Source organism: Mus caroli, unplaced genomic scaffold (assembly GCF_978045245.1).
Source record: "Mus caroli unplaced genomic scaffold, Mus_caroli_1 scaffold_4, whole genome shotgun sequence".
Taxonomy (NCBI): Eukaryota; Metazoa; Chordata; class Mammalia; order Rodentia; family Muridae; genus Mus; species Mus caroli.
In genome coordinates, this window is record NW_028227259.1 from 120,615,247 (window position 1) to 120,632,954 (window position 17,708).

A 17,708-nucleotide genomic window follows, 5' to 3' on the forward strand; every position below is an offset into this window, starting at 1 on the left:
TCCCCAGAACACACCAGCCAAGTCCATTGGGTTTCTAAGACAAGACTGAGACCCAAGACCCACTCCTTTTATCCCCAAAGAGAACCACAAAAGAATCCCATCGCTGCTTTCTCTTTGTTTCAGCTTGTTAATACACAGACATAATTTCATGTAGCCAGGGAAAAAGGATTCTCTCTCTGTGTTTCAGTTGTGATTTTTTAATAGAAGTTGGTTCGAGTACAGGCATTTGAGTTCCTCAATTAAGTTCCATCTAAATGAGGTTTTTTTTTTTTTCCCTAGTGCTTTAGATCCATTTGGACTTAATTTGTATGACAGAAGCCTCTGTTTCTGCGATTCCAATTTGGCTGGTAAGTCTAGCACTCATTACCTGGGTGATAATTCCCCCACCACAGACAGCAGCACCCAGAGCTGAGAGATGGGTGGGTTTTCAATAACAACCCAGCAGGAGGGCTGGTCCCCCTCACTTTTCAATACCACTCAATAAATAGGAAATAATAAGTTATTAAGTAAGCCATGTTCTGAGGTCAGACTCACATCATAGTATTTACAGTGCAAAACTGACAACCGCCAAAAAAAGAAAAGAACAAAACCACAAAATCAAAACAGATGAATAATGAAACAAAACAAAAAGCTAAAACAACAACAACAACAAAAACCCAAATACACAAACAGAAATAAAAAATAAGGACAGAGGGATGGTGACCATGATGTCACTGTCATTGGCTCATCGGTACAGAACGAACAGAGAAGGCATAGCATTCTTTAAAGTGTTGTCCGATGGTGTTGTGTTTGGCCAGAGTGTCTCTGGTGGGCTGGCCAGCGGAAGGGGGCATATGTCATACACATATCACCAAATAAAATTTTCTACTCAGCAGAGGGAAAACCAGGGTGGGACACAGACACCTGTGAGAAGACTGTTCAGAATGTACGCAGAAGAGGATGAAAGGAGGGGGACTCTAGCCCAGGTCTGAGGGCGTGATGCTTTCGCTAGAATCTCTGCCTAATGTGCATGAGGTCTTGGGTTCCACCCTCAGCACCTCAGGAAAAGAAAAATGCAGCACAAAACAAAACAACAAACAAAAAACAACCAAACAAACTAAAACAAACAACAAAACCCCAATGTTGGAAGTCAGCCTCGAGAAAGACAAAACTCACTGCTTTCTTCTTCAACCTTTGGTAGCATCCCAAATCTGTATTTCTTTAAACCCTTTTGGGAAAGAGACTGGATGGGAGGAACGCAGGGATGGAGGTTCTCTGGGACTGAGGCCCAAATTCCTTTTCAACATCTCCCTTTTGTTCTGCTCCTGAACAGCTGAGTCACACTCCAAGGAGGTCTCAAGGAGAACCTGGACTGGGTTCCACCATGGGTGGACTGGGTGGACGTGAATGGGCTTTGCTGGCAACTAGGGGTTACTTTGTGTTCTCGTAGGAGTTCAGATGCTATTTTTAGTTTTGTCTCAAGAATAGGAACCTTCTTGCAGCATTTCAAGATAATTCTCCTCCCCGAGTCTCTGGGACACCTATTGTGTTTGTTGACTCTCTCAGGCATCAGGCCAATGCCTGGAATTATCTGTCAACTACTCCACCTCACTAGGTGGGAACACTGGCCTACAGCAAAGTAACAATTAGCCCCATTTCACTCCTGTAGAGCATGCCTGCAGCAGGAGGTCAAGGGGCTTTGGCAATGTGTAGCTAAACCTCCGGCTAGACACTCTACCCATTTTGGATGTTGGTGGCTGAACTAAGCCATCACCCTGAAGAGCCTATGCGACACAGAGTGCTAGCCACTGTCCAAACACAGCTGCAACCCACTTTCAGGGGGTTTTATTCCCTAAAAGCAGAAAGGAATGAGGGTACAGTGAGTAGATACACCTGAGTGTAATGGTTCTACTTAACCAAGGTTATTATTGTCCCAGAAAGAGTTCTATGTTTGCTTGGAAAGAGAAGCAGTATAGAGGAGAAAGGGAATGGGGGGTGAGAGATGAAGGAGGAGGGAGGAGAGGAGGGGGAGAGAAGGAGGAAGAGGAGGGAGAATAGGCAGGAGGAGGGGAGAAAGATTGAGGAGGAGGGGGAGAGAAATGGAGGAGGAGGGGAAGAGGAAGAGGAGGAAGGGGAGGGAGAAGCAGAAGAGCAGTGTATCCTAGCCTTAGAGGTATCTAAACAGCCTTCTGAAAACTGTTCCCCAGGGAAGAATATCCCCTAGCTTGGATTAAAGCATGACAAACCACATTGGTGGGAAGAGCCAGGGATGTGCTGGTGAATCCACAACTGGACCAGGCAACCTGGCACCCGCAAGGAAGCAGAGAATGACTTCTGAAAGGGCAAGAGTTCTCTGTAGCCAGTGGGCCGAAAGTCCCTGCCAGTTGGTTAGGAAGGCAAGACCGAGAAAGGTCTCGGGGTCTTAGATCCCAGCATGAGCTTAGAAGTGACCTTTTTTTTTGGGGGGGGCATCTGGCTGTCCCTCCATCTGCCTTTTATTTTTTAGTTTCAGAAGTAGCTTTGTGCCATCCCTAATGCAACAGCTGCTGATCACAGCAAAAGGATGTTCGATTTGGGTTGTGGGTTTGCCCCAGGATGGCCCGTGCCCTCTTCTCAGAACAGTGTTTGTCTGTCTCGGGCAAAGCAGGGACACGTTCTGATCTCAAAAGCTAGGAGTGAAGGAGAAGCGGGTAGGGGTGACATACATGAAACAGACTAGGTTTGCTCATAGGAAGGAGTGGATCCCTTTTGCTGACATCGAGATGAGCACAATGTCTTCCCTGGGTTAGCCCATTCCTATCTTTTCTCTCCCGATGTGCCAGCATCAAACATCATCAGAATGATACTTTGTTTCATCAGAATGATACCTTGTCTCCAAGAGCTGTGCTAGTATTAAACTATCCCTACCCATGTGGTCCCGCAACCACAAGGGAACAGCTCTATCTTGGAGGCCACTGGAGGCGGGCTGTTTGGCCAAGACATGGCACTTCTGACTTTGGGCAGCCATTCAAGGAGTCCTTCATAGCTCTTTTAAATTTGTGTAGCTTTACATGTTAATGTTGGGCTCCAGCCCTGAATTGAGGATCACGAGATCTTTGTGGCTGACTTCATCTTTCTGATATCTCTGTGAAAACGGTGCAGTACATGCACATGGGGTTGAGGCACAGGCCCAAACCTCACTGGCATCAAGCTGAATAACAAGCATTGGGACTAGTACACTTCTCGGACAGTCCCAGGATATTCGGGGCTTAGAGCATTCATGAAAAAGACCAAGATGCCTCTGGCCTTCGGCTTCCACTGCAGCTATAGCAACAGGATTAAAAAAAAAAGATACACAAATAATTTAGAAGGTCCCACCAAATACACAAATGACCACATATCAAGGTACACAATCTCTCTGAATAAATACATAAATAAATAATTAAATACCCCTAACGGTGAGGAGAGAGAGCTCATCACATAAATAATAAATAAATAAAAATAAATAAATCTAATAAATAAAAAAGTTGGCTAGGAGCCCCAGGCAAAATGGTCCCCTAGAGTGGTTTGAATGAAGATAGTCTGTGTTTTCCGGACAGGCTCTCCTGCCTTCATAAGCTGTCCTGCAGAGGAGGGTTTGGTGGCTCCTGGAAGCCTTTGTCTCCATGAAAAAGATGAGGCTCGGTTGGCTTGGTTGGCATCCTGGGTGGGGACGAGGGTTATTTACAGCTGCTGCACATGCCCTCCCAGGGCGCCTACTCCTGTGCCAGACACCTGCTCTCCGGCCTCCCGTGGTGGCATCAGCATAGGTATCCATGAGTTTTGGTGGGTGGAGTTTCCATCTGGGCCAGAAGCCATGATGTGGCCATTGATACTCCCCCTCTCCTGATGGATGAAGGACTTCCCTGGTGCTCACTGAACCCCCGGGCACCACGATAGATTGGGAAAGCTTGGCATGGGGGAAGATCACTGCTTGAATAATGGGAATCCCGCCCCCACTTCACCTCCAGATGTTTTCCTTGAGGCAAAAAGGCTAAGTAACGCTGTCTGTCCTTGCAACTATTCAAAGCCCGGAGAGAAGCTCTTTCTCCATGTGCTCTGGCTCTGCTCAACTGTTGTCATCACAAACTTGATACCCACAAGGCTCAGGAAAGCCAGGCAGCTGGTGAGGGGGATGCCCATGAGTTTATTTTAAGGAGCATCTCTTTTGCCTGCCTGTTCCCAATATCTTCTGCAGACAAAGCAGCTAGTGGCATTTATATATATCAGAGGGCAGCTTACCCTTGCTGGTCAGCCCTGGGCAGGAGGGTACTTCTATACTCTTCTGAAGTGTGGTACTTCCCTAATTTGATTGGGCTTCTCTAAACTGACAGCAAACTCAGAAGCTAGCAGGAGCCCGAGACAGGGACCATTTGAGTCCCTTTGTCACAGGCTCTCTGTATCTGAGTCTTTCCCCCAACAACACTGATTTACAATGCCGTGCTCTGTCTTTGCAAAATTCCTGAGAGGCAAGGAGAGTGGTCTTCATGTAGGGCAGCAGGTGCCAGGCTGCCCCTGGGTAGAATCCAGAGTGTGGCAGACTGGGCACTGTGGAGGGGGCTGGCAGGCGCCAACTGGAGGGCAAGGGCAGACTGGATGGCGCTGGGGACTGGCTGCTGGCCACAGCATTGAGAATGCTCAGCAGATGGTCCCGTGGAATCAAATTTGTGCCAGCTCCCAGGGATGAGGCAAATTTGGGAAGTAGGGCTGCTGTCCAAGGTATGCTGACTGTTCCACTGTCACCTTATTGTCCCTGGGGTGTCACAGGGCCCCGTGTAAGGGCCACCACAGAGTTGGAACCTGCTGGATTCCCTTCCCTGACCATGCTGACATACTAGGAGGGCAGATGACCTGACTCTTTGCAGCTATAGCGAGCTCATTTCCAATTTTCCCTGAACCCTACCGTCAATGACACTAACATCCACCTGCCCCTGCTCCTGTCTGGACCCAGGAGATGGAGATAAAAGCTCAGAGCTCTTATCTTGAATTTCAACCACTCTTGCTCTCTTCTTTTTCCCAACACTGGTTCCAAACTGTGCAGCCATAAGACAGAATTAGTGGGCAAGGGCGGGGTGTGAGGTGGGCAGGGGGAACGGATTAACCCTGGCCTTTAGGAGATATACTGTGAGCAGTGGGTGAGTGGAACAGAGCCGTCTCCACATGTCTTGGCCAGGCCCAAACTTTTGAGTCATGGATTATAGCTTTCCACAGGTGGCTTTCTCCATCTAACCCCGGTGAGCCCCAGGATGGCGCTGGTAGAGAGGCTCCTAGCAGCTTGGCAAAGGAATAGAAGTCCCTATATCCCATGCCACCTTCCCAGGAAAGCATAAAGGACAGGAACCAGGAGCATTCCGTATCTGTCACCCGGAAGATGGTCTGAAGGGCAGGTAGTAAAAGGAGACTGCAGAGTACAGAGGGGTCCTCCCGGTGGGCAGCTGCCTCGACGGAGGGCCTTCGCTTAGCGCCTCGTGCTGGCATAGCTTTCTGCCGAGCTGTAGCTCAGGCTCCGGTTCCGACTGCGGCTCCGGGAGCCCAGGCTGAGGCTGCGAGAACTGGAGCTGCGGCTGGTCCGCGTCCTGCTCCGGGTCTGGCTCCGGCTGCTGTGGCTCCGACTGGGACTCCGGCTCCGGGAGTAACTGCGGCTGGCAGAGCGGCTGCTACTGCTGCTGCTGCTACTGCTGTACCAGGAGGAGGCGCTGCTGAGGCTGCTGGACGAGGAGGGGCTGGGTCGGTAGTAGGGGATGGGGCGTTTGCGGGCACTGTAGAGACCAGAGATAGGAAGCGTGAGGTTTAATCTGCTCTCCGGGAGCCCCAGTGCTGTTTCAGGGAAAACAATATCCTTCTATCCCCCAGTCTCTTAGTGAGAAAATGCAAACCAGACAAAACAAAAACAAAAACAAACAAAAACAACCCACCAACAAAACAACATACTCCACCTCTTCCCCCATCCCCCACCCCCCTGGTAGTTCTGAGACCAAAGAAAAGGCTATTCTAGTGCTAGTCTATCCTGAAAAAGTGATAATGTCATTAAAAAAAAATCAACAAATCAGGCTTGGGGCTCAGAGTTCCCAGTTAGCAACAGTGTCTGCGTTGAGACTTTGATTGAAGTTTTGTTTCACTATTTTCACTTTTACTAGAACTGTCTATTCCAGTAGGTTCTTGTTTCTAGGCAGAAGAGACTGCTTTTCCATATACTGTAGTATATAGTTTCTTTTTAAAAATAAGTTCATTTTGTGTGTGTGTGTGTGTTTGTAGGGTGCTGTGAAAAAGAACGCACTGATTTTAAGAAAATGAACTACATCCATGATCAGTTAGCCAAGCAGCATGGGTAACTAGCGGCCAAGAGACTCATGGATGCCTAGATGCAGGGAAGAGAGCCCTGTTGGTTGTTTGACCAGGCCCATCCATCACTCTGGGCCCACTGTCCTTATTCTGCCTCCTGGTCCTCTTCAGGAAGGATACAATGTTGCTTCCAGGATTCCTGCTGGTCTCTGGGATGAGTGGAGATGGCTAGAAAGATAACCTATTTGGGGGGGGCGGGCAATATCCAGCCTTTCTAATCATTCTCCCAGGTTTCAAAGCCCGAGAAATTCAATTTCTTTCACAGCCTTTGCCCTCTCTCTGCCAACAGCGCTTCCCCTCAGAGACCTTAGCTGTCACAGGTCACACTTCCACCTCTTCTGACCACTGAGTCAATAATGATAGGACACAGTGTGTCCCGAGTTTAAATTTACAAAGCGAGGTCACCTCTTCTCGTTCCCTTTCATCTCCTCCACGTGACACTCTTGGGGAGTGAGGCCTTGTTTTGTGGGTGAGAAACAGCCTTAGGAGTAGAAAAGGCTCTAGGTGCCCCCAGGAATTCACCACAGCTCCATTTAAGCCTTTGGATATCCTGGTAACATTACTTGCATTCTCTGAACTTGATTAAGGGTGTGATCACGAATAGTTTAATTTTAAGTTGGCATCTGAGCATTGTAGGGTATAGGACTATCTCCACCCAGGTCAGGCTGTACTACTGGGCCAGTGCCCTGCCCTGTGGGAACAAACACCCCCTAGGCTACACACTGGTCCTCCTATTGGCCTATTGTCTTCTCTGCAGTCTCCAGGACAAGCTCACTCCGTCCACATGCTATCCAGGTCCCTGCCCCACTGCAGGCCTAGCAGATTGGAAGCTTGGTAAGATTCCACACTAGGGAAGGCTTTGAAACAAATGCCATCATTTTAGGGGCTGCTGGAAGGGCTATTCTGGAGCCCCCCCCATCCCCCAGTTTCAGGGAAGCAAAAGAAGATTTAGTCAGCGCCATTGTCCATATGGGGAGAAGGTTGGAAGCAGGCAATGTCCTGCTCTTGGTTCTCTCACCTGGTTATCCTCCGAGCCTCCAGGTGGCTTGGGGAGTCTCTCCGGCGCTTCCTCATGGGCGAGTAGGACCGTCGCCTCCTGCGCGCACGTTCTCGGGGCTGTGGTTCTTTCTCACCATACTTTAGGTCCCGTTCCCTGAAGGGGTGTAGCAGCGGGCACGAGGGGCCGTGGGTGTTACTAGGTAACTAGGGCTGGGCTGGCTTTTCTACGGGTGCGTGCTGTGTGAGACTCTTAGCTGTGTTCACTGAGGCTAGGCTTTGTCAGGGGCGGGAAGATGACACACTCTGGGAAGAATCTGCTTCCGTGAGCACCATGGGATGAGCTGGGCATGAGGCAGAGTGGCGGCCTCTGTGCGTGGGTGGGTGCGTGCGCGCATGCCTGTGCGCACCCCTTGACAGAGGCACAAATACTAGTGGGTAAGGAGGAACATATCAGAAGGCACTGGGGTGGGCAAGAATCAGGGCTGTGAATACAGGGGCAAGAGGATGCAGCAAGTCAAGGAAGGAAACCGAGCACCCAGATGTGTAAGGACAGTAGAATAAAGGGCGTATTGAGGCCTTGTTGCCACTTACGTTTGAAAAAAAAAAAAGGATTGCAAGAATTCCTGTCCCTACCTTTGCTGGGTTAAGGCTTGGGATACTGGGTACTTCTAGGTAAGGTCTAAGGGATGTGGCTCAGGGGCTGGAGTAGGAATGCGCCGGGCGGGTGGGGGTGGGGGTGAGAGTTGGGCGGGGGTGGGGGGTGGGGGTGGGGGTGGGGGGTGGGGGTGGGGGTGGATTCGCCCTAGGGGATGGGGTGATACCTGCTGGGGCTGTAGCGAGAGTAGCTGGGACTTCGACGAGACCTGGAGCTTCTGCTAGGTGGGCTCCTCTTGCCAGACTTGGACGAATAGCTGGGAGATCGAGAGTAGGACCTGGGGAAGACCGAAGAGCTGCCTAAGGAGCCTGCAGCCTGCAGACCTGTGTGTGAGGGTTGTGCCATCGGCTAAGGCTCTGTGCACCTAGAGCGCACTAGGTGGCACTCTTTAAAGGAACCTGTCCCTTAATCAGAGAATGAAATCTCCTCCTTTTTAGAGTAATTGATAATAATAATATGGACAACACCCTGTTATTTAGTGAATGCTATTGTCCTGGCCAGTTTTTTTTTTTTTTGGTTGTTATTGTTGTTTTTATCTGTGTGATATCCCAAACCATTCATGAAGCCACAGAAATATATATATATATATATATATATATATATATATATATATATATATATATGGAAAATTCTAGAAACAAGTAATTCCCAAGTTTTACATTTCAGATCATTTGGAGGAGCATGGTTAGCTTAGCATAGTGTTCCATTTCACCCTGTCTAGGAAATAGATTGTTTCTTTGTGCAGAGTATCCATGCTGTATGGACTACTTGCCCGTTACTAAGTAGCCTTCTTGTGATCAGATCTACCATCATTGAACTGTTTGTGTGCCAGCCATCACTCCTAATGGTTCACAAGAATAGGCAGTGGTGCTAGTCACTCTCACATGTCAGAGAGCTGCAGGGACAATGCTTGCCCTAAGAAGAGAGGATAAACATTTGCCCCTCCCTCCCCCATTCAATAAGAAAGAAAATGATTGGAAGCAGGGTGTGCTGAAACTGTGGTAAGAACAGAGGTCTCTGGGTAACTGAAGGAGAGCAGAACTCGCTCTACCTATGCTCTACCTCTCTCACAGCTGATGGTCCCACTCTCAGGGAACACTGTGGAGGAAGGGATGACTCTTCCTACTGAGTACAGTTGTGACACCCCCCCCCCCCCATGGAAAGTGTCCCGCCAGATTGCTCTTTGCACGCACATTGAGAAATCTTAGAGAAAAAAAAAATGCAAGTGCCGGTTTGGAAATAACCAAAGAAGAAAACTGCATTTTGATTATATAGCTGTCGAAGAGGAGGGACAGCCAGTTTGCTGTTTGGGAGTTTCTGTTTGAAGAGGGAAGCTGGGATCAAGGGTATGGGGGGGGGGGTTGTATTTAATGGGATGTTCCAGTTACTGAGATCTTGTGTCTGTATGTTCCATGACATAGTTATTCCAGATAAGGTAACCAAGCAATACCAATGACTTGAAATTGGGGGTGAGAATACAAAAACAGCTGCAGCCCCCCCCACCTCTCTCTCTCTTTCTCTCTCCCCCCCCCCCCCCCGCCCTTCCCCTGAAATGTAACTCTGCAACTCCTCCCACGAAAGGAGAATCTTCTGGGTGGGTCTTGTGATTTATTCTGCTTAATAGAATAGCAAGACAGAATGGAATGTTACTTCAAGCTGAGAAGTTCTCTCCCTCCCTCCCTCCCTCCCTCCTTCCCTCCCTCCCTCCCTCCCTCCCTCCCTCCCCTCTCCCTTGTCACTACCACGTGTATAAGCAGATAGTCCTGCCGGTTGATGAGAGACAACAGAGTGCAGAGACAACTAATCACTGGCTGACTTTCAATTCGCAGCCCCTAGCCAACCCACCATCTGGTCAAAAACACACGAGGGGGCTGACAACGTAGCCAGCCCGCTGAGCCCAGCACAAATCGCTAATCCACAGAGTTACAGCAACTAAGTAAACACATTTTTATTTGAAGGATGGTGTTGGTTACTTTTTTTTACGCAGCATGGAGTTAATTGGTGCTTAGCTCCTCCTCATGCCAACGGAAACAATAACAATGAAAGTTCCTTGTGTTCTAAGTGCTTCCACCCCTGAGAGGCGCCACAGGGCCCCTGAGCCAAGCATTCTGATTTTTATTTGCCACACAAGGAAGCAGGATCTCAGAGATGTTGGCTGTCTTAACCAAGGCTGTCAAAAGTAATGGCTGGAGCAGGTATTCAAAGTCAAGTCCTCCTCTTCCCTGTGGGGAGGGGTGTGTGTGTGTGTGTGTGTGTGTGTGTGGGGTGTTGGGCATCGAAAGTTACCAAAACTCCCTGTCAAAGAAGGACAAACTGGATCAAATGTCAACGACACTCACCTTTTTTCAGAGGAGGTGGACCGGCTCCGGGTGTACCTGGGGGAAGCTCTGGGGTTTGGGGACCTGGATGAGGGACTGGAGGATCGAGTGCTGGTGTAGGAGGAGCTACGGGAGCACTCTTTGATGGGGGAGCTCCGGGCTGTGGATGGGACCAAACTAGACTTCTTCACCTCTGCACACTGGAGACATGGGGACTGAAACCCTCTGCAGGAGGAAAAACATCTGTCATCACCCTGCCACCCTTACTCTGGGAGGCACCTTGACCTGATGCTCCCTCCTCCACATCTGCCCAGGCCAGTGACCTCCAGTCCTCATTCCACCCTCCCTCTTTTCAGGGACGACCTGCCAGGTGTCAGAATTTAGAAGAGCAGAGATAGAGAAGACCTCACAAGTAGATGGATATTTAGTCCAATTCAGTCTCCTCAGGTAAAAGACCCATACCACGCCACAGGGGCCACTTCAGAGTACCCCAGGAAGCCCTCATGGGCACAGTGTTAATTAAATAACATCAAATCTTGTGGTGAGAGATTCCCGACACCCCCCCCCCTTGTCCTTGTCCTTGTCCAGTCCTTCTGCTTACATGAATGAGGAAGCCCTGGCTGGGTGCTCCTGGGTTTTCAGCACCTCTCTAACACTTTGTAATCTCTCCAAGATAAAGGGACAAGCTCTGGGGTCAGGGCCTTGAGCAGAGTTGACCAGAGTTGAAGATGGAGTTAAAGACTTAATCGTATTATCAGAGGTGCGTTCTATTTGGGAGCTTTTGTGTTTCAGAAACTGATGCACATTTCAATACAGAAAAGGCATGCTATGATTATAATAAATGAGCCAGTGTGGATATAGTTTTAAAAGAAATCAAGAAAGTGACCCGTGATTAGGTTAAGTTTGGGCAACTTGGATGTAGCCCATTTTGCAGATGGAGAGATTGAGAGACACTCCCCCAAAACAGATAGATGGAGGCTTGTTCATAATCAGACAAGGGGTGGGGGTGCTTTGCCTTACAGTCTCTCTTGTCTAACCGAACTCCTTCTGAGGTTCTCATGCACGCATGTTCATTTCAAGATGACCAAGAGTCAAGTTCAAGAGTCAACTTCAGATCACATTGATAAAACTTTCTAGATTCGTGATGACCTCTGTTCACCTCTTGTCTTGGCTCTTGACCCTAACTGGCTGTTCCCTCTTAAACAAAATGTCTTCTTCTGTCCTTTCTCTCCAGCCCTTAGGAGGTGTTGGCACTGTCCTTATCACCTAGCCATTCCTCTACATGTGGTTCTGGTTTGACCTGACCCCATCTTCTCTGGAAAGCCTTTTAGGACATTCTCTCTAAAGCTGGTGGGGGTTGAGGGTCTCCTGTGTGTTGCCATGGTTTCCCCTGCATAACCCTGCTCCCCTTCCTACATGACTCTCCAGTCAGATAACGCCATGTGTCTTTGCTGCAGATATTGAGCTCCTTGGAGAAGGGGCATGTGCCCCTCTGTAACACCCTCCACACACAGCTTGTTGAGTGTCACCTTAAAGTCACCCTCTATGTCTCAGGCTCTTCACAAGCATCATTTTGTTTAATCCTCTCGATAGCTGCCTATCTGGCCCTCCTTGTATGGCCGATTTACTGAGGTGACTCAGAAGGACTAGTGACTCGCTCAAGGTCACTCAGAGTTCCAAACTCGGATCTGTCTGGCGGCTCCCCCACATGTCCGTCATCACTCCAGTCCCTTCCCCTCCATGTCTGTGGTGTCCTTGGCTTCCAGCTCATATCTCTTCCACTTAGACCATATTTATTGAGCCCTTTGTCCAGAGCTGGCAGGGCATAAATACTCATGATTTCACCATCATTTACATTCCTCAGTGAAAGGCTGCTTCTAAATTATTTAATTGGGCTGTCTATGTATATCAAATTAAGCAGGTAACGGCTATATATCTCTTGGACTTGGAATCTAGTTGGGTCTGCATTTGAATGCCGCTACTGTTGCTTATTAGCTGAATTTAAGTCTGCGGGTCTGTGCCTCAATTTCACTGCACTTGACAAAAAGGTTAAAATAGTGATATAGATATAAAGTGGAGACACTAATAGGAGCCGAGGAAAGCTGTTCACTGGAAACATTTTTAACAGTGTCTAGTATGTTATCTGGCTTAATAGATGTTAACAACTTTTAAATTAATTAATACTAATATCATTGTTATCATCATCATCATCACTTGAGTAGGGTGTGGCCATCATTTGGAAGTTCTGACCACTTAGTACAAAGGTGGACTTGAAGCCACAGCAGGAGAAGAGCCCCAGTGCTTCTCTGGGTACAGTGTGCTAGCCAACTTTCCCCACTTGGGTATCTGCCCAGTGAATTATAAACTCCAGGCAGGGGCCTGCCATTTTCACCAAGCCAAGTGTTGCCCTAAGGTAACAAGTCGAATGGATGGTGCAGACTAAATGGCCAGCAAATTTAAACAATTACTCCCATGAGAGCACATTTAGTGCTTAGTGTTATGCTATGATTCACTTATTTTTTCTTCTACATTCTCTTCGTGTGTCTGTGCATGTGTGTAGTATGTGCACACATGTGCACAGATATGGGGGGGCATATGTGTTAGCTGATGCCAGAGATCATTCTCCATCACTCCCCCTCTTTCTTCTTTGAGGCAGGGTCTCCCAGTCAAACCTAGAGCTTACTGATAAACCTACTCTCACTAAGCTGCTTGCCCTGGGGAACATTTGGCTCTGCATCCTGAGGATCCGGGCCTTTGAGCCCACCTGACATTTCTACTGCTTGCTTGGTGAGCGTTTTAACCATGGAACTATGTCCATATACTTCAATTGCTTGATCATCAGAGCCGTGGGTGAAGAAATGATGGCCCTGTCATTGGCTGGTTTTGTGTGTCAACTTGACACAGGCTGGAGTTATCACAGAGAAAGGAGCTTCAGTTGGGGAAGTGCCTCCATGAGATCCAGCTATGGGGCATTTTCTCAATTAGTGATCAAGGGTAGAAGGGCCCATTCTGGGTGGTGTCACCCCTGGGCTGGTAGTCTCAGGTTCTGTAAGAGAGCAGGCTGAGCAAGCCAGGGGAAACAAGCCAATAAGCATCATCCCTCCATGGCCTCTGCATCAGCTTCCTGACCTACTTGAGTTCTAGTCCTGACATCCTTTGGTGATGAACGCAGTGTGGAAAGTGTAAGCTGAATAAACCCTTTTCTCCCCAACTTACTTCTTGGTCATGATGTTTGTGCAGGAATCGAAACCCTGACTAAGAAAGCTTCTGAGCACACATGAATCTGTCTTCTCTGAAGGGAAAATACAAGCAGCAAGCACAACACCCAGCAAAGAAGGCCTCCACGGAAACTTCACAGTGGCAGCTAGGTGTGTCATCACGAATAGACTTTAATTTGGAGTGCTTTAAATTTCAGCCTGGCCTCCAGGGCCTCATCCCCCCCCCCCTTCTCCTGTACGCAACATCTCTCACCAAAGGGGTCCATGGGTTAGGACTGAGGGACCAGCATCTTACATCAGCATCCAAAGTCCACACTGACCCTTGGTGTTATACATCCTATGACTTTGGGTGAATCCCTGGACGTTAATTCATCATGATGGATGGTATCCTATGTTAAAGTTTCATGGCCCTAAAAATGTCATGTTCTAAAGGTCATCTCCCCTCACCCCAGCCCATGCAAAACAATATTTCATATGAAAAAAGTTCCTTTTTTTCCACAATTTCGCATAACTGGAGTCATGTGTGTGTTGATGATTAAATGTTTCTTTTGTATACTCTCTCTCTCTCTCTCTCTCTCTCTCTCTCTATATATATATATATATATATATACATATGTGTATATATATGTATATATATATATATACATATGTGTATATATATGTATATATATATACATATATATAAAGAGCCAAATAATATTCTTCAATCTGCAGGGCTAGAGGGATGGTTTGGTGGTTGAGAGCACTGGCTGCTCTTCTGGAGGGCCTGGGTTAAATTCCCAGCACCCACAGGACAGTTCACAACTGTCTGTGACTCCAGTTCCAGGGGATCCAATACCCTCTCTCAGATACATGTAGGCAAAACACCGATGCATATAAAATAAAAATAAATAAATTCTTAAAAAAAAATAAAACTATTATAATCATATATATGCAGGTTTCTTTTTTTAGTGTGAGTGTTTTTAATTTATTCTGGTCAGTATTACGATACGTTTTTAACTGACAGTGACTCAAAAGAAGTTAATGTATATATGTGTGTGTGTGTGTGTGTGTGTGCGCATTTGCATATATTACATATACATATGTATCATATATATGCTAATTTGAATGCAATCTCTTGCAAATATAGACTCCTGGAAGGAAGACTGGCACCATGATGAGACAGTGAAATGTTGCTGCTAAGAGGGGGACCCGTCCACCCCCCAATACACTGACCTTGACTCTCTGCTTCTGCAGGCGGGAGAGACATTCTCCAAGACAGCCCCCTTGTTCTGGGGGGAGGAGGTGGTGAAGGAGTTCCCTGAATCGGAGGTGTTGCCACAGTTGAGGTCCCGACTCTTGCTCAGATCCCCACCGGGACTCCCCTTCTCCTGGCCCCGAGACCTGGCCGAGCTGGTTTGCGTGGAGGGCGGCGAGGACGTGTCATTGCCCGAGTCGTACTCCTGCGAGCGCCCTCGGGTGGCGGCGAGCGGGCTGGCCGATTTGCTAAAGAGGTCAGCCGCGGACCCCGACCCAGTGATCTGAAAGCAAAAAGACCCGTCGGACACTGCTGAGCTCCTGGGCCGTGTGTCAGTAACCTAGAATGTTAACCGTCATGAGTCACTGTAACGAAAGCAAAGAGAGAGGGGAGAGAAGAGACGCCAAAAAAACAAAAGCACAAATTCCTGAAAGAATTCCACAGAAATAGGAGATCTCTAGATCTTTTTTTTTTTTGTTTGTTTTGTTTTGTTTTGTTTTTTTAAACCCCCTGCTAGAAGAACTGGAAGATTCAGGAGACATGCAGGAAAAAAGGCATGCGATTCAGAGTAAACGAAAGTCAAAGGAAATCATACAAAAAATATAGTCTTCAATAAACTCAAACAGAAAGAGACAAATTAATAGAAAAGGGAGGGCTGTAGACACCCTTAACCTCAAAGAATAATCAAAAGAAAGGAAGGGGGAACGGGGAAGGAAAAAAAAAGAAAAGGGACTATGGGCCTCAAAAATTATATCTTGGAAATTAAAAACGCAAAAGGCCAAGGTTTAAATTTCAACCAAAATCCTCAGCTAACTCTCTCTCTCTCTCTCTCTCTCTCTCTCTCAGAAAAAGTTGCTTGAATAAAATACTGAAGAAGTATCACATGGGCCAAAGAAATAAAGATGAGGTTTGGTGTCTCTTTTTCTTTCTTTCTTTCTTTCTTTCTTTCTTTCTTTCTTTCTTTCTTTCTTTCTTTCTTTCTTTCTCTCTTTCTTTAAAAAAAAGTCACGGTCACAAACTGACGGTTCAGCAGTTTCCAACTAAAGGAGTCAAGAGTGGGAGGGGCAAAATAAATATAAAGGCATATAGTCTGACTGAAAACAAACAAACCAAAAATAATAACAATAATAACGATTAAAAAAAAAGTCTCTACAGGCATTTGTGCGCGTCCTTCTCCCTCGTAGGAGGTAGCTAAGCATCCTGAGTGGCTTCTAATAAAGTCTCTCATGTCTTTGCGGATTACATCCACTTACCAAGCAAGGACTCCTCCTTTAGTAGGAAAGGTGTAAGAGAAAGGGAAGAGCGGGCAACGTGAGTCCATCATCAGACAAGAAAAAACACACACCTTCCTGCACAACTTTAACCTTCGCCCTGACCTTTTGGGTTTGGGGGTGCTCAGTGCTTTGAGTGAGTTGATAGCTCATACCTCAACACTCCCTTCCTGCCCAGGTTGGCTCAGGCTTGGGTACCTGCGCCCTGTGCCTTGTTTCTAGAGGAGACCGGAAGGGAACTCGTGATCTCGGTCGGGGAATTTAGAAGGGCACAATCAGGGATCGCTGGAAGAGAGGCCTCAGAGTCCTGCTGGAGGACTGGCCTAGGAAGACTGAGGGCTTTATGAGCTCTTGGGAAGGGAGGTGTATGCTGATAATATGTTTTTTCTTCAAAGTTCAGGTCAGGCTGTGGTTGAGCGGTCATAGTGAGTTTGCTTCTGGCTCCTGGTCATTGTACCATGTTTAGTTGCGGTGGGCAAAGGCCCTGAACAATGTATCTAGCAATGTATCTCTCTGAGGAGATACATCTGTTGGGTCAAGCAGACACTCCCTGGAAACCTCTGTGGGGCTCCTGGGATTCCAGAATTCTCTGTTTAAACGTCTCATGAGCCTCCTTCCGAGGTTATGTCTCCTCCACAGTTCTGTCTTCCCATACATAACTATGTCTCAGGTGGGTCAATCTGGGCAGAATCTGCAGGATCATGCTAAGGTGTCCAAGTGCCTGTGTGGGGCCTGTCACAGTTAGTGACAGAGACAGGAAGCCTGAGACCTTGGGGCAGGTTCTCTCTCACTGCCATTCTCGTGCAGAGAGACTCTGCGATTCTGGATTCAAAGGTGACTTTCATATCACCTTGAAAACATATTTGCTAAGAGAGGGAACATACTTTATTATTCTTTGTTGCTTTATTTATGAGCATTTAGACATCTTGCCTAGTATAGATGTCCTATTGTCTGACCCTGGGCCTTATATAGTATTTTCCTATTTTAAAAATAAAAATCTACTTTCCCCCAACTTCATCCCTTGTTTTGCAGATCTGCTAGAGAAGGGGCCACCAGAGCTTTTCTAAGAAACCACTTCAACCTTGAGGGGAGATGTGTACACCCCGGAACTGATAATCACAGAGAGAACCTCAACAGCTTGGAATACCAGGTCCTGGGGTTAGGAGGTAGGACTTTCTTTACTGTTTCTCCCAGAAGGCTTTGCACATGGGCAAGGTAGTGGTCTAGTCTTAGTCACTCCTATAGGCACCGTGCAGCCTCTTCCTTAGACACATCTTGTTCACCTGGCTAGCTTTGCCTTGATGGTGAGACCTCAAAATAGGTGGCCAGGTGGAATTTTCTGGAGTGCGACCTCTTTTTTTTTTTTTTTTTAAAGAATATACAGGCTCTGTTCCCATTCAGCTCCTTTTAGATTGGATGTCGTTTTTTCCCAACTCTGAGGTCCCAATGGTCCCTTTATCACCTCTACCGGGAACGGGGAAACCACAGCGAAAGGGAGCTGGATCTGAGCTTTCAGGCTGGGGTCTGACTTAGGGAAGGAATCAAGGGATTTTAGACCTGGAGTGAATGGTAGGTTTACCAGCATAGCAGAAAGGGAGTCAGTCTTGGAGGAAACAAGGCTGGCCGGGTTCTAGAAGTTCAGTGAATATTTCCCCCCTCTTCCAAGTACTT

General features: G+C 47.5%; 1 protein-coding gene across 1 annotated transcript in view; it reads right to left on the minus strand.

The window, feature by feature from the left end:
• Positions 1-217: 217 nt before the first annotated feature.
• Positions 218-17,708, minus strand: part of Srrm4 (serine/arginine repetitive matrix 4) — a 157,214-nt gene continuing 139,723 nt past the window's right edge. Inside the window, exons 9-13 of the mRNA XM_021163443.3 lie at positions 14,745-15,049; positions 10,333-10,536; positions 8,160-8,270; positions 7,358-7,492; positions 218-5,756 (exon numbers count right to left, since the gene is read on the minus strand). Coding sequence (XP_021019102.1) covers positions 5,456-5,756; positions 7,358-7,492; positions 8,160-8,270; positions 10,333-10,536; positions 14,745-15,049 — 1,056 coding nt within the window. The 3' untranslated portion in view covers positions 218-5,455. The remainder of the gene's footprint in view (positions 5,757-7,357; positions 7,493-8,159; positions 8,271-10,332; positions 10,537-14,744; positions 15,050-17,708) is intronic.